The 15,550-nt window shown below is 34.0% G+C and overlaps 1 protein-coding gene across 1 annotated transcript in view; it reads left to right on the forward strand.

Annotated features, from left to right (window-relative positions):
- Nucleotides 1–15,550, forward strand: part of RPS6KA6 (ribosomal protein S6 kinase A6) — a 94,331-nt gene that overhangs the window by 54,100 nt on the left and 24,681 nt on the right. The window contains exons 8-12 of the mRNA XM_090263954.1: nt 59–96; nt 8,698–8,840; nt 12,401–12,471; nt 12,713–12,801; nt 13,574–13,632. Coding sequence (XP_090120080.1) covers nt 59–96; nt 8,698–8,840; nt 12,401–12,471; nt 12,713–12,801; nt 13,574–13,632 — 400 coding nt within the window. The remainder of the gene's footprint in view (nt 1–58; nt 97–8,697; nt 8,841–12,400; nt 12,472–12,712; nt 12,802–13,573; nt 13,633–15,550) is intronic.

Consider the following 15,550-nt stretch of genomic DNA (forward strand, 5'->3'; position numbering starts at 1 on the left):
TAATATTTGATATAAACTATTTTATTCTATCTTGTTGAATGTGGATTTTGATTTACAGCATTTTGCTTGATGAAATAGGACATATCAAGTTAACAGGTATGCAAATTTTATTATTCTACCCTGTTTGTTTTAGATTTTTTATTATTTTAGTATATATTTATCTAAGCCTGTTCTCTTTTTTCCTCTTTTTTAATCTTTTTTGTGAACTAAAGTTCATTTAAAAGGTAGATAAGATAGCTTTCAATATGTTCTAATTATAATACCAAATAATACCCTAATTCAGAAATGGCTTTGGTTTTCTAAGTAAAAACACATCATCTTAGTTTCAGTTCAGATTGAAATATTGTCATAAGTAGTTATCACATTTGAAATACAGTGAATTATAGACTTTTAAACCAAGTGTTTACAATCAAAGGATCATTTTCTTCTTTATTTGCAAAATCATGTTTTATTTTACTTTATTTTTAATTTTGAGGGTTTATATACTGTGCTAATCCTCACATCCTTCTTAGGTATAAAGTATCCTTTTATATTATTTTTAAAAACTTTTTATTTTTAAATAGTTATAGATTTACAGTAAGTTGCAAAAAAATAGTATTGACAGACCCTGTGTACCCATCACCCAGCTTCCCTCAGTGGTGACATCTTACATATCAAACTCAGGAAATTGAAACAAGTTGCTGGACTATATACTTTACTTGAATTTTACTAGTTTTGTGTACATTTGTTTTTGTTTGTCTTTGTGTATAATTCTGTGACACTTTATCACATATATAGATTTGAATACCACCAACACAATCAATATGCAGAACTGTCCTACAGGCACTAAAGAATGCTCTTGTGCTCTCCATTTATTATCACTCACTCCTTACCTTTTCTCTAACTCCTGGCAACCACTTATCAGTTCTACATCTCTAATTTTGTTATTTTGAGAATATTATATAAATAAAATCATACCTTAGTCACACATCTGGGCCTTTGTCCTAGAGAAATAAAAACTTATGTGCATTCAGAAACCTACACATGCATTTTCAGAACACCTCTATTTGTAATAGCCCAACACTGGAAATGTCCTAAATGTCCTTTAAAGCGTGAATGAATGAACAAACTGTGATACAACTATGCAGTGGAATACTGCTACCCAGCTATGAAAAGGAAAGAATTCTTGTTATGTACAGCAACTTAGATGAACTCAGGGCATTCTGCTCACTGAGCCAATCTCAAAAGATTGCTTATGTTTTAAATAGATAGTAAATTATGTATTTAATTATCAGAGTGTTAAAACACATAAAATTAAGATGTGGTTTTACAGAGAATTGTGGACTGGTTTACTTTAAAGGTAAGTTGCTTTAAAATTCCTAAGGATAGTGCTTCACTGTAAAGTATGAAGCTGTGGAAATTTTTTATCATTACTTCTTCAATCAGGTTTTCTATCCCATTCTCCTCTTCACCTCCTTGTATCCCTGTGATATGAATATTTTTTCGTTTCATGTTGTCCAGCAGTTCTCTTATACCCTCTTCATTCTTTTCCAGTCTTTTTTCATTTTGTTGTATTGTCTGGAAAATTTTTCCTACATTGTCCTCTAACTTACTGATCCAGTTGTCTGCTTCATTTAGCCTACTTTTGATTCCTTCTACTGTGTTCTTCAGTACAGAAATTGTATTCTTCATTTCTTCATGGTTCATATTGAGAGTTTCTATGTCCTTTTTTGTGCTGGTGTAGTTCAAAGTAAGTTCCTTGTAGCTTTCCTGGAGTTCTTTGTAGTTTCCCTGGAGTTCTTTGTCATTCCCCTGGAGTTCATTGTCGTTTTCTCTGAGCTTGACAAGTTCATTGAACTTCCTTATAAGCATTCTTTTGAATTCCATGTCTGACAGTTTGCTTGCCTCTGTTTCATCTAGCTCTCTTTGTGGGGATTTCTCTTTTCATTTCATTGGGAGGTTGTTTCTGTGTCTCCCCATGTTGCACACTTTTTGTGTTTTTTTTGTTTCTTAGATTTGTCTGCTTTGATTTCTCACCTTCGTGGTATGAGATTCTGTATAGGAGACCTCAGGGATTCAGTGGTGCAGTCTCTTTGATCTCCTGAGCCTGATGCTCTTGGGATGCCCTTTATCCCATTTGTTTAAGCTGTTTGGTTGTATTTCAGTTACTCTTTGGTGGATCATTCCCTCTGGATAGTTGGTTGAGAGCCACTCTGCCCACCTTGTCTTGAGTTCTTCTGTGGAGATGCTTTAGGCGCTGTCTTCTTTTTCTGGATCCACCCCTGGGCAAAGTTCCATGGGTTTCAAATCTTTTCTGGCTGGCTGGTCGTGAGGAAATCCAGCTTGATTCTGGGGTTGCTAGTCTGTCACTCGTGGGCCTGCCGCCGCTCTGCTGTTAGCCACACTTAGTTGAGTCCTCTTCCCCCTGGTTCTGGGGTACCCTCCAGCCCTCCTCAGGCTTGTCTAGCAATGCTGTTCTGCTGGTGGGCCAGTGCGCATGCCAATAGTTCCTTCCCAGCTTCGGGTCCTGTCTCCATTTTTTCCTCCAAAAATGTCTCTGTGTTGCCTCCAAGCTGCAGCACTGGCCTGTGTCCCTGCCTGTACACCTGCATCCCTGCCTCTATGCCTGCGTGTGCCACTTGCCTGCCTGGGGTCCCTGACAAGTCTGTAGTTCCACTGCAGTTTTCCTGTATGGGCCCCTCTCCCTCGCTCAGTTCTGCCCCTTTGTTTGGTGGAGCCTTGGTGCGAGCACACGGGGCGCAGAGTTGTCAGCCCAGGGTTGCCAGCCAAGGGAGTCCCCACCTAGACTCAGTTCATACAGTTTCTCACATCTGGGCTGTTCACTGTCTTCCCACGCCTCCGGCTGTTTCATCTAAACCTTCTCACTGACTCCCTCCGGGACTTTGCTGGTCAGTGCGCCTATGGCAGGGGGAAGTTTCCAAGCAGATCCTGGCTAATGAGCTGGTCTGCAGCTTCCCCTTTCGGGTGCAGTACAGCAGAGGCGCCAGGCTGGGAAGCCCAGCATCTCCACTTGGATAGCTCAAGCCGAGCTTTCTGCTCTCTTTCATGTTGTTCCCACATTCCCTTCCCTGTTTGCCCTATCTGAAATCTCCACTCACTCACTCCACTCTGTGTTTCTACTCCAAGTCCTTCCACGATCGGAGCAAGCAGACAACACTGCTACTTACTCCACTGCCATCTTCCACCTCTCTGATATATTTTTACTGAATTTATTGGGGTAACATTGGTTGAAAAATCTATACAGGTTTGAAGTGTACAACTCAGCAAAACATCACCTGCACACTGTATCTTGTGCTCATTGCCAAAATCAAAGTCTTTTTGTCCCCATTTCCCACACCTTTGCCCACCACCTACCCCACTCCCATTTTTGCCCTGGTTAACACCACATTGTTTTGTGTGTGTGTGTGTGTGTGTGTGTGTGTTGCATAATTCTTCACATTTTTTTCACCCAGCTTCCCAACCTCCCTTCCCTCTGACAGCTGTAAGTCTGTCCCATGTGTCCACATCTCTGTTTCTATTTTGTTCATCAGTGTATTTGGTCCATTAGATTCCACATATGAGTGAAGTCATATGGTGTTTGTCTTTCTCTGACTGGCTTATTTCACTTAGCAAAATAATCTCCAGGTCTATCTATAGTGTCTCGAAAGGTAAGATTTCATTCTTTTTTATGTCCAAATAGTATTCCATTGTGTAGATGTATCACAGCTTTATTGTCCACTCATCTATTGATGGGCACTTGGACTGTTTACAGCACTTGGTTATTGTAAATAATGCTGCAGCGAACTAGGTGTGCATAGATTCTTTCAAATTAGTGTTTGGGGTTTATTTGGGTATATTCCCAGGAGTGGAATTGCTGGGTCAAAAGACAGTTCCAACCCTGTCCTGGTGGCTCAATTGGTTGGAGTCATCCCATACAGCAAAACGTTGTGGGTTTGATTCCCAGTCCCATTCAGGCCACATTCCTGGGTTGTTGGTTCAATCCTAAGTAAGTCTGGGCAAGTACCGGAGGCAGATGATTGATGATTCTCTCTCTCCCTCTCTCCCTCTCTTCCTCTCTTCGTCCCTCTCTCCCTCTCCCTCCCTGCCTCTATAAAATCAATAAAGATATACTCAGGTGAGGATTTTTTTTTAAAGGCAGTTCCATTTTTAGTTTTTTGAGGAAACTCCATACTGTTTCCCACAGTGACTGCACCAGTCTGCATTCCCACCAACAGTGCACTAGGGTTCCCTTTTCTCCACATCCTTGCTGTCTTTACCCTATTGTATGCTCTTGACTCCTTTGTCATAGATTAATTGACCACATAGGCATGGGTTTATTTCTGGGCTCCATGTTCTCTTCCATTGATCTATATGCTTCATTAAGGCATGGTCCTCTCCCACATTCTGTGTTTCCCTATAATAATCTTAGGAGACAGCAATATCTTTATTTTTACAAGTCCACTTTAAAATTGCTCCAGATACAAAAATGAACCCAATGTTTAACAGGTTGCTCTGAATGGCAGTGGACTATAGAAAGTTGCCTTGGTATAAATGTACTTTGACTTTGATTTACCTCATAGTGAGATTATGATTGTATAACAGAAGATCAGTTGAATGAGAGTGTATACCACCAATATATCTCCATATTTTCTATTATATTATTTACATTGTCTTTGTCTTAATTTTTTCTGTAACACCCACCACTAGTCTATATAAAAACTATTTAATATGACTTCCCTGGTTTATAAAAAGTTTACTCATAATTTGCTATTAAAAATTATATATTGAACACACAATTGATTTTAACTTTCTGTGGTTGCAGTTGTATATTTTCTGAGGGACATAATTCAGAGATAATTTCTATAAAGAGCAGAAATAAATATATACAGTGTCAGAAATTTAAATCACACCACGTGAGTTAAATATTTAAGAGAAAATGTATATATACGAAAATAATTTCTAAGTAATTTTATGGTTATCTGCAAATTAATCACTGATATTTTGGTAATAGTAAATACTTATTAAATTATTGTGTTCTGGGCATGTTTTTAAATTTTCAAAATCTCATAAAAGAGTCATTTATGATTACACAAATATACTGCCCCCAACACCCAAAAAATCTTTATATGGCTGATTTCTACATTTTATTTTTATTTCAAATTAGTGAATTGGAAAAACCACTGGTTAACATACATCTTTTTAAATCCTGTAGCTAACCCTTAATATTGTACAATAAATGTTCATTTCATAACTGAGCAAATTCTAGTGTTAAATGTCAGTTTTGTCAGAAATAGTACAGCAAAGGACCTCTATGGAGTGTTATAAATCTCTGAAAAGTAATTGTGGATAAGAAAATTCTCTTCCCTTTCTTCTTGTCACTGGAATGTCCAAAGATGTCAGTATTCTTCTCTACAATGTTGTTACATTCGGCTCAACTGACCTTGAAGAATATCCTTTATTACATTTACTATTGAAATAGGATGTGCAGAGTTTAAAAGTTTCAAAGGGTAGAGAAATAATATAGTAGGATATTCAAAATATTTTTTAAAATATGCTGAAAATCATAATGCATTGTTATGTAAGGATAAGTGACTTTTAAAATATTGAGCATGATGAGAAAATCAGTTTCTAGGGCTCTAAAATTAAGTATTAAAGTTGATATTTTATTTAAAAAACAGTTTAGAGCTTATAGCTTTCTTCATTTGTAGAATTAAGGTAAATTTATGTAGAGTAAAACTTATCCTTTGGATCCTTATGGTGATGGAGTTATTCTGTATCTTGACAGCATCATTGTTAATATTGTGGTTAGGATGTTGTAATATAGTTTTTGTAAGATGCTACGAAACTGGATGAAGGGTAAAGAGCATTTGTGTAGTATTTCATATAACTTCATTACATTTTTAGTAGTCTGAAAATATAAAGTTTAAGAACTTGCAAGCTTGCACACAATCTTAAAACCACCACCAGTATCAAGATATAAGAGTTCCATCACACCCCACCCCAAATTTTGCCATTGTAAGTCAATCCTCCCTTTACCCATAGATAACCACCAATCTGCTTTCTGGCCCTATGGTTCTGCCTTTCCCACATGTATTATAGACTTACTGTATATATAGTCTTTTGAGTCTGGCTTCATTTATTTAGTATAGTCCATTTGGGATTCATCTATATTGTTGCATGTATCAATATTTGATTTTTTAATTGCTGAGTAATGTTCTATTTCATAATGGTACCATGGTTTGTTTATCTAATCCACAATTAAGGGGCATTTAGGTTGTTTCCCATTTAATTCAGCAGTGAGGAATAAAGCCACCATAAATATTCATATACAGGTTTCACATGAACATAAACTTATTTCCCTTGAGTAAATCACAGAGGAGTGGGATTGCTGGCCATGTTGTAAGTGTATGCTTCACTTGATGAGAAAACTCCGAAGTGTTTTCTAACGTGGCTGTGCCATTTTGCATAGCCACTAACAATGTACAAGAGCTCCATTTGCTCTGCATCCTCACCATTACTGGTACTGCCAGCAAGTTTTAGTTTAGCTCTACTAATGGGCATGGAGGATAGTATCTCACTGTGGTTTTAATTTTCGTTTCCCTTAACAGGTAATGACATTTCATGTCTTTTCATGTATTTATTTCTTTGGAGAAGTGTCTGTTCAGATCTTTCTCCCATTCAAAAAAGTGCATTATTTTCTTATTAGTTAATTTTTTAGTCTTTTTTAATATACTATGAATACAAAACTCCTTTATCAGATATGTGATTTGCAAATATTTTCTTTCAGACTATAGCCTCTTTTTCATTTTCTCAATAGTATGTTTTGAAAAGCAGTTTTTGATTTTGATAAAGTTTAGTTACCAACATTTTTATTTTAGCGATTGCACTTTTGATGTTATATCTAAGAAGTTCTTGCCAAATCCAAAATCACAAATATAGTCTCTTATACTTCTTTGGCAATTTTACAATTTTAGGTTTTACTTTTTACATTTAGTTCTATGATTTATATTGATTTAATGTTTATTTATAGTATGAATATGGATTTTTATATCAATATTCTATTGTTCTGGCATCATTTGTTAAAATGACTGACCTTTCTTCATGGAATTGCTTTTAGGCCTTTGTCAGAAATCAATTGACAATATATAGCCAGTTTTATTATAATGTAATACATTTGATCTTAAAAATCATTGCACTATGCAGTATTGCATAATAGAAAGCATAGGACTTATGGCAAATATGGCTTAGGGGTTTAGCAGTAACCATGTAATCAGTGACACATTAGAGCAAGATGAGAAACTGATAAAAAAATGGTATCATTGTTTTAATTATTAAGAGTATATAAATGCTACAATAAATATGGTACCTTACCTTGAAAAATTCTTAAATTTGTTTGTAGAATTAGTGTCATGAAGTTTGTAGTTTTTAAGTTATTGTGAAGTAGTGGAAGGTAGATTATCTGGAATTGGGAGGAAAGTATAATACTACCGGTGGACAAGAGTGGCTCGTAACACACATGGTGCACTGAAATAGTTGGTAGATGTTTAAGGTGCATACATGTATGTACTTCTACTTGGCTTGGTTCAGCTAGGTGCAGTTTTCTGGCGTTTCATCTGGTGTTTCTTGCACTAAAATTGAACATAACCCAACGTGAAACTTGATATTCAAATTTGTGTTATCCTCAAGTTGTTTCCCAATGTATCAGTTGCATTGGGAAAATTTGTGTTTTCAAAACAAACATTATAACAGAACTGTCAGTCTATTCTTGGAGACTGTCCTGTTCATTTATTTGTATGTATACGTGTAGCTTTTCTTCAGTACCACATTGTCTTGATTTCTGTAGGTTTATAGTAAGTATTGAAGTCAGGTTGTGTAAGTTCTTCAATTTTTTTCTTCTTTTTCTAAATTGTTTTGGCTATTCCATTGCCTTTTTCTTTATGTATTAATTTTATTTACTTTATTTGTTTCAGCTTATTGATTTCTGCAAAAAAAAAATTCTTGCTGGGGATTTTACTAAAGTTTAATTGAATCTTTAGATTGGTTTTGGAGGAATTGACATCTTTGACAACACCAAATTTTCCAAACCATACACACAATATATCTCTCCATTTACTTGGATCTACTGTAAATTCTTTCATCAGTGTTCTTAGTTTTTAGCATACAGGTCTTGCATATACTTTGTATGTTTATACCTATGGATTTCAAGGGTATTTTGGTGTTATTATAAATGGTAATTTTTTAAATGTCAACTTCCAAATTTTCATTGCTATTACATAGAAATAAGATTAAGTTTTATATATTGATACCCTTAGCTTTTTGAAGGCCTTAAACAAAAGTGGAAACTCACCAAAGCTAAAGCAAAATAAGCTTTTTCAATATTTTTAAAAGTGTAAGTTACTATCTCTTTTTTGTGTTAGTCCACTTAAAAAACAGACTACTATGACAGATTTGATTTAATTGTCTCAAAATTGTTGAATGATATTGTAGTATAGACATGCAAACATATTTTGATATGAGATTTAACTGAGAAATCTATAAATGCTCTGAAAGAGTATCATTATTAAATACAGGCTATTTTCTATTATTGGTTTCACAGCTTTCTTAACAGTAATTATAGGCCATCCATGAAAATTTTTAAGTGCACAATTTTGTTTCTTTTGGTATTCTCTATTTTCTGAAAATCTTCAGATATATTTTCATGTAACATTGTTATTATAGATTTTGGACTCAGCAAAGAATCAGTAGATCAAGAAAAGAAGGCCTACTCATTTTGTGGTACAGTGGAGTATATGGCTCCTGAAGTAGTAAATAGGAGAGGTCATTCCCAGAGTGCTGATTGGTGGTCATATGGTGTACTTATGGTAAGTAGTAGTATTTTTAAAAATTATAATAATATAAAATTTGTAGTATTCAGAATTTTAATTTAAATTTTGGGAGGTGTCAGGTGAGAATAGGGTTTTAATAATTCATGATTATTATTTAAAAACTTGTGCTTGAGTAGCTGTTTACAATAAGAATTAGGATTTTGGTGTTTTGATATCTTTTAAAGTTACTAGATGAAAAGAAAAATGTCAGAATCTTTTTGAAACCATAAAGTTCCTAGAAGAAAACATAGGCAGTAAACTCTGACATTGGTCTTAGCAATATATATATTTTTTTGATATGTCTTCCAAGCAAGGGCAACAAAAGCGAAAATAATCAAATGAGACTACATCAAACTAAAAAAGCTTTTACACACTAAGGAAAACCATCAACAAGATGAAAAGACCCCTTGATGGGAAAAGATATTTGCAAATGATATATATAATAAGTTATATCCAAAATATATAAAGAACTCATACATGTCAACATAAAAAATATCTGATTAAAAGATGGGCAGATAAACTGAATAGATTTGTATACAAAGAAGATAGCAGATCCTAACAGATGCATGACAATATTCTCAACATCACTATCCATCAGGGAAATGCAAATCAAAAACACAATGAGATGTCATCTCACACCTGTCAGAATGGCTACTATCAAAAAGTCAACAAATAGCAAGTGTTGGAGAGGTGGAGAAAAGGGAACCCTCCTGTGCTGTTGGTGAGATTTTAAATTGTTGCAGCCACTGTGGAAAACAGTATGAAGTTACCTCAAAAAGTTAAAAATGGATTGCTGTATGATCCAGCAACTTCATTTCTGGGTATTTATCCAAAGAAAATAAAAACACTGATTTGAAAAGATATATGCACCCCTGGGTTCATCTCATTATTATTTACAATGGCCAAGCTATGGAAAAAACTTAGGTGACCACTGATACATGAATGCATAAAGAAGATGTGGTACATTTACACAATGGAATGTTACTTAGCCATAAATAAGAATGAAATCTTGCCATTTGTGACTATATAGATGGATCTAGAGGCTAGGCTAAGTGAAATAAGTCAGAGAAAGACAAATTTCAAATATCATTTGTATGTGGAATCTAAAAACCAAAAAATAAAAAAATAAATAAAACAAGCAAAACAGAAACAAACTCACATACAGAGAACAAACTGAATGGACTGACAGTTGCCTCAGGTGAGGTTAGTGGGGGATGGGTGGAAAAGGTAAAAGGGATTAAGAGGTCCAAACTTTTAGTTATAAAATAAGTCACAAGTGTGTTACAACATGTACAGCATAGGAAGTGTAGTCAATAATATTAGAATAATTCTGTACAGTGACAGATGGCTACTTGTAAGGTACATAAATGTTTTATTTTTGTGTGATACTCCTGAAACTAATTTAATATTATATTTCAATTATAATAAAAAATAGAAAAGAGGTCTACCAGGTTTTAGTAGTTATATAGTATTTTAATTAGTCGTCATAGAATTTAACACCTTACCATATATTGCCTTATGATCAAATGGTTTCAGGCATGTCCCTAGTAAGATTTTAAACCTCTTGAGGAGTGAAATATAATATTAAATTAGTTTCAGGAGTAACACATAATAATAAAACATTTATGTACCTACTATAGTTGACATATTGATTAACTAACTCGGTATAAGATTAAGCATATAAGTTGCAGTGTTAATTAGGATGACAAATGAGTAGGTCTTGAATTCGGTAGTTTGCTTTTGAAGCCTAATAATCTGTTTTGCCTATTTATGACTGAACGACACTCAATTGACACATCAGTATAGCGAGTGCCTTTTATAAGACTGGCATTTTGGGGGAAGGCAGTAGGGTTGGAGCTAACTGAAAGTACAATGTTTTGCATTTCCCATGACGAAAGAAGGCATGCGGTCTGGTTGAGAAAACAATTGGGACAGCTAAGTAAACTGAGTGGAAGTACCTTAGGGATTCACGCTGGAATTAACATAAGTTCATGTATGGAAAGTGGAGGAAGGAACTTGAATGAAGCCGTGAAAGATGGATAAAGTTTAAATAGCTACATGTCAAGAAGGATAATATTGTGATCATACCAGCAAGGACCTGGAGAATAAGTTGACTGTAGAATAGTAGTGAAGAATGAGGGTGACAGTGGAGGAAATGGGGCTATAAATCTTAAGCAGTTGCATGCAGTTTTCTGGGTAGCAGGAAACTTTTTCCGATTCTTAAACAGGATAGTAATTATAGAAAAATGTATTTTAGGAAGATTAGCCTTGACAAAAGTGTATAAATGGATTGTAAATGGAGGAAAGTCGAAGTAGAAAGATCAACAAGGTCTCCTTACAAAACAATTATAAGATTATAAAATATAGCTCTAGCTGGTGTGACTCGGTGGATTGAGCACCAGCCTGCAAACCAAAGGGTCACTGGTTCCAGTCCCGGTCAGGGCACATGGCTGGGTTGTGGGCCAGGTACCCAGTTGCGGGAGCATGAGAGGCAACCACACATTTATATTTCTCTCCTTTTCTCTCTCTAAAAATAAATAAATCTAAAAAGAAAAAATATTATAGAATATAAAAGAGGAAATCTTAAAAACATTTCAAAGGTTAGGGGGTGGGAGACTGGAGCTTGAGAGAGATGATTCCCGTACATCATAATTCTCTTCTTTTTTCCGTTTCTTTGACTTCCATAGCTACCTCTTTGGTCTCCAGTTGAGAACCGTCACTATCAATTTGGTAGGGAAGACTGGGGCTTGAGAGAGATTGAGGCTGGATCAAATTTGAGAGTCATTAGGCTCTAGGACAGAGCTGAATGGATAAACTAATCACTAAGGTTATGAGTTCATAAATGAACAGAGGGCTGAGGCCAAAGCCATTCTTGAATCAAAGTGTAAGATTTTAATATTAAGGATATAAAAACATTTTAATGTAGCATGGTGAACATTTTTAGACATAGTCTTTTTTATACCATTAATTAATGTTCTAGTTATTTGCATTGCAATTAAATCTTTTAGGGAACACATTTTCCTCATAATTTGTACAACTATCTAAATTTTTTTCTTTCTAAAGAAGTTATTGGTGAGTGTGCATGCAGTGTGTGTGTATGTATGTATAGCTTCTACTTTTTGTTCCTGTTTTTAGAGGAGAATGATAATGGTTAAGTCTTTCTGGATAATTTATAAATTTGATATGGTTTAATGCTTATTTTTACTTTCCTTTATTAAATTGCTTGCTTTAAAAGTGTCTCTTTGAAAAGAAAATGCCTTGTGTCTATTTCCAAATTTCTTTGGTAACTTTACCAAATCTGACAGTACTGGAAAAAATTGGTTGGTTTCATTTGCTATATGTCACCTATCAGTTGAGTTATATAGAGTGGGGTACCAGAAGTGTATTTCCTAAAGTGATCTAGTTTTTGTCTCCTATTTTGCCATACTGTCATGCATAATAGAATCTTTATGATATTTGATGACCATGTATTACAAGTATCCGTTTTTTTCCTAAAGAATTTCATTGTATATTCTAAGTTGTACTAAATTGATTGTGTTATTTTTTGTTTGTTTCAGTTTGAAATGCTTACTGGTACACTGCCATTTCAAGGTAAAGACAGAAATGAAACAATGAATATGATATTAAAGTAAGTGTAAACACTATTTTTTTTTCTTTTGGGAAAAATTTTTTGCTTTCAGTTTTGAGAAATTTGTTGTGGGTTTAAATTGACCCCAAAGAATATTTTCACACTGTTGTATTTTCTTCTCCTATCATATAGGGAACATTATTTACCACAGTGAAAGCATTCTTTAAAGTTCTTTTTGAGATTTGTAAATTTAGAAGTTTAGCTAGACTTAAATGAAATTTTCTAAAATCATCTTTTCCAGAGCAAAACTTGGAATGCCTCAGTTTCTTAGTGCTGAAGCACAAAGTCTTCTAAGGATGTTATTCAAAAGGAATCCAGCAAATAGATTGGGTATCGTTTATTTTCGTAGTTTTTATAATAATACACTGCATGCTTTGGGAGGATAATTATAACTTTATGTATTCTGGCTTAAGTTCTTTACTGCTGTTATACATTTTATACCTAGAACTTTGCAGTTTGTACATGAAAATATTCCAGTAAATTCTGTTATATCTATAATTAAAAATGGAGCGACCTAGCTATTCAGTACTTCTGTTTAATATACATTATTATATATATCATATGGATTTCCTCTTTTGAAATAATTCACAGAACTGTGTAGGTAATCCTTTTAGATATTTGAAGGTGATTATTTTCTCCTCCTAAAGTTCTTCAAGGTAAATACTATGTTTTCATAACTGGTTATTATTTGGCCACTTTCAGGTAAACCTATTATCTATCCTATTTATGCCCTTATGTTAAAATTGCAGTCACTTTATTATGCTGTCCTTTTTAACTTGGCATATAGATGTGAGGTCATAACTTTATTATAAAGGAAAGAACATTTACTTAAATTTTAATGTTATATCAAGCATGATCTTGATTTGCTTTGGAAAGTATTTATATTTTAGAAGTTCATGGTATTCTATGTGGCTAATATGTATATCATTTTTTCATATTAAATTGAAAGTACCAATTAATACAATACCAAATGAGAAATCATAAACTTTTCACTACAAGGAATCTATGTAATATGTGTCCTCCTATATAGATAACAGCCTGAAAGCCAAGTATAAATATTGAAGAAAATCACACCATTAAAAAAGTCTTTCTGTTTTTATAGGTTCAGAAGGAGTTGAGGAAATCAAAAGACATCATTTTTTTGCAAATATTGACTGGAATGTAAGTTCAGTAGAAAGTTTCTTATTGAATAACCTTAATATGATTCAAAGCTGAAGAGTAAATGGTAATATATGGACTTTGCTGGTAAACTAAATTCATTTGTTTTACTAGTATGAGAATTTTTTATTGGGGTAACATTGGTTGATAACATAAGTTTCAGGTATCCGACATTATAATTCGATATATGTATACACTATAGCATGCTCACCACCAAAAGTCTAGTTTTCATCTGTCACCATATATGTGACCCTGTTTACCTATTTCACCCTCCCCCCACTTTCCTTCCCTCTGGTAACTACCAATCTGTTGTCTGTATCTATAAGCTTGCTTTTTTTTTTCTTTTGTTTGTTCATTTGTTTCTTTTTTCTTTATATTTCACATGTGAATTAAATCATATGGTTTTGTCCTTTCACGCCTCATTTACTTCAGTTAGTATAACACCCTCAAGATCCATCTATGTTGTTGCCAATTCATCCACACATCTTCTGGTTCAAGGTAACTGCCATGATATGCTACACCTGTAAATAAAAATACCTTGAATCAGTAAATGTTTGGAAAATGTTTAGTAAATTTTTGTTTCTCATTTGTTTTACCTGTTAAGTATGGTTAATATTCTTCCCTGTTCTAGGTTGGAGAATGTGGAGGAAGAAGAGAAAGGGGAAAATGGATGAATGATAGGGCACATTACTATAGAAAATGAGTTCTAAAGAATCTAAGATGTTGCTTGATTTCACATGGTTCTTTATCATGTATTAGAACAAATTAAATTTCTTAAGGAGTGCATATCTTCGTACAGCTATTTCACTAAATTTTGAGAGGATGTGAAAACAGAAACATTGTGAAATTCTGCTAAGTCTTGTATGTATGTATGTTTGTATGTATGTATATATTAAGTTGCAACTCCTAGGCTAGTAAACTTTTCTTAGAGAAACCCATTTTTGTTATCTGTTTTGCAACCTGGATTTAAGTATTTTATATACTATCAATTATCATAGGTAAGTGTTTTTGATTTTCTAGTTCTGGTATTGGTATTGAAAATTTTTTCAAAAGAAAATATCTCTTGAATTCTAGGGCAGAGGTAGAGAGCTGCTCTTCACTGATCAAATCATTTTTTTTTCTTAAATAATCTGGCTTACAGAGCACATTTTAGATGGTAATATTTTGATTTATTTTTGTAAATCATTAGTATTAATACCCTAAAAGGCCACTCAATTGACATGGTACATGGGAGTTCCCTTTGTCATATGAATGTACATCCCTTTTTTGGTGTCCCTGTATATACTTGTCATTTTTTAGTAATGCTTCTCTACTCTTCCCTTAACTAGACAAATCAGAACCTCTTATTTTCCATCATTCTGATATCTAAACAGTTTATGTTCATTGCTCTTAACTTAAATAAAACAAACAATGGAATGTTTATGTAAATATAAATGAAAACTACTTTAATTTTCTATTAACAGAGCCCTACTGTGGGTCTGTTAGATTTTTAAAAATGTAGATTTACCCAAAAAGGTAGATGTTCTTATACTGCAATATTTTATGTCTTTCATAAATATAATTTTTAAGAAGTTAGATTGTTAGGCAAGAGTAGAATTCTAAATTCTATAATAAGAGCCCTAGACAATACCTTTAATGCATATTTTTATGGGAAAACAAAATATTTTAGGTGAAATATGAGGTCTGTCCAGAAGGTATCTAGCCATGTAATATGAGCAAGAGACATTTATTGAAGAAGATACAAGATACCAGAAACTTTGTATGTAGGACAAGGACGCCTCAGTCCCCTTCAAAGTAGGCAGCTTGGGACCTCACAGTTTTCCCAGTCACCATAAGCTGTCCCATCATATTTTCCTGAATCTCAATCACAGTCTGAAATCTCATCCTTTTCACAGATGATTTTAGTTTTGGGAAAAGCCAG

Source organism: Furipterus horrens, unplaced genomic scaffold, assembly GCF_987537825.1.
Source record: "Furipterus horrens unplaced genomic scaffold, mFurHor1.1.pri manual_scaffold_17, whole genome shotgun sequence".
Taxonomy (NCBI): domain Eukaryota; kingdom Metazoa; phylum Chordata; class Mammalia; order Chiroptera; family Furipteridae; genus Furipterus; species Furipterus horrens.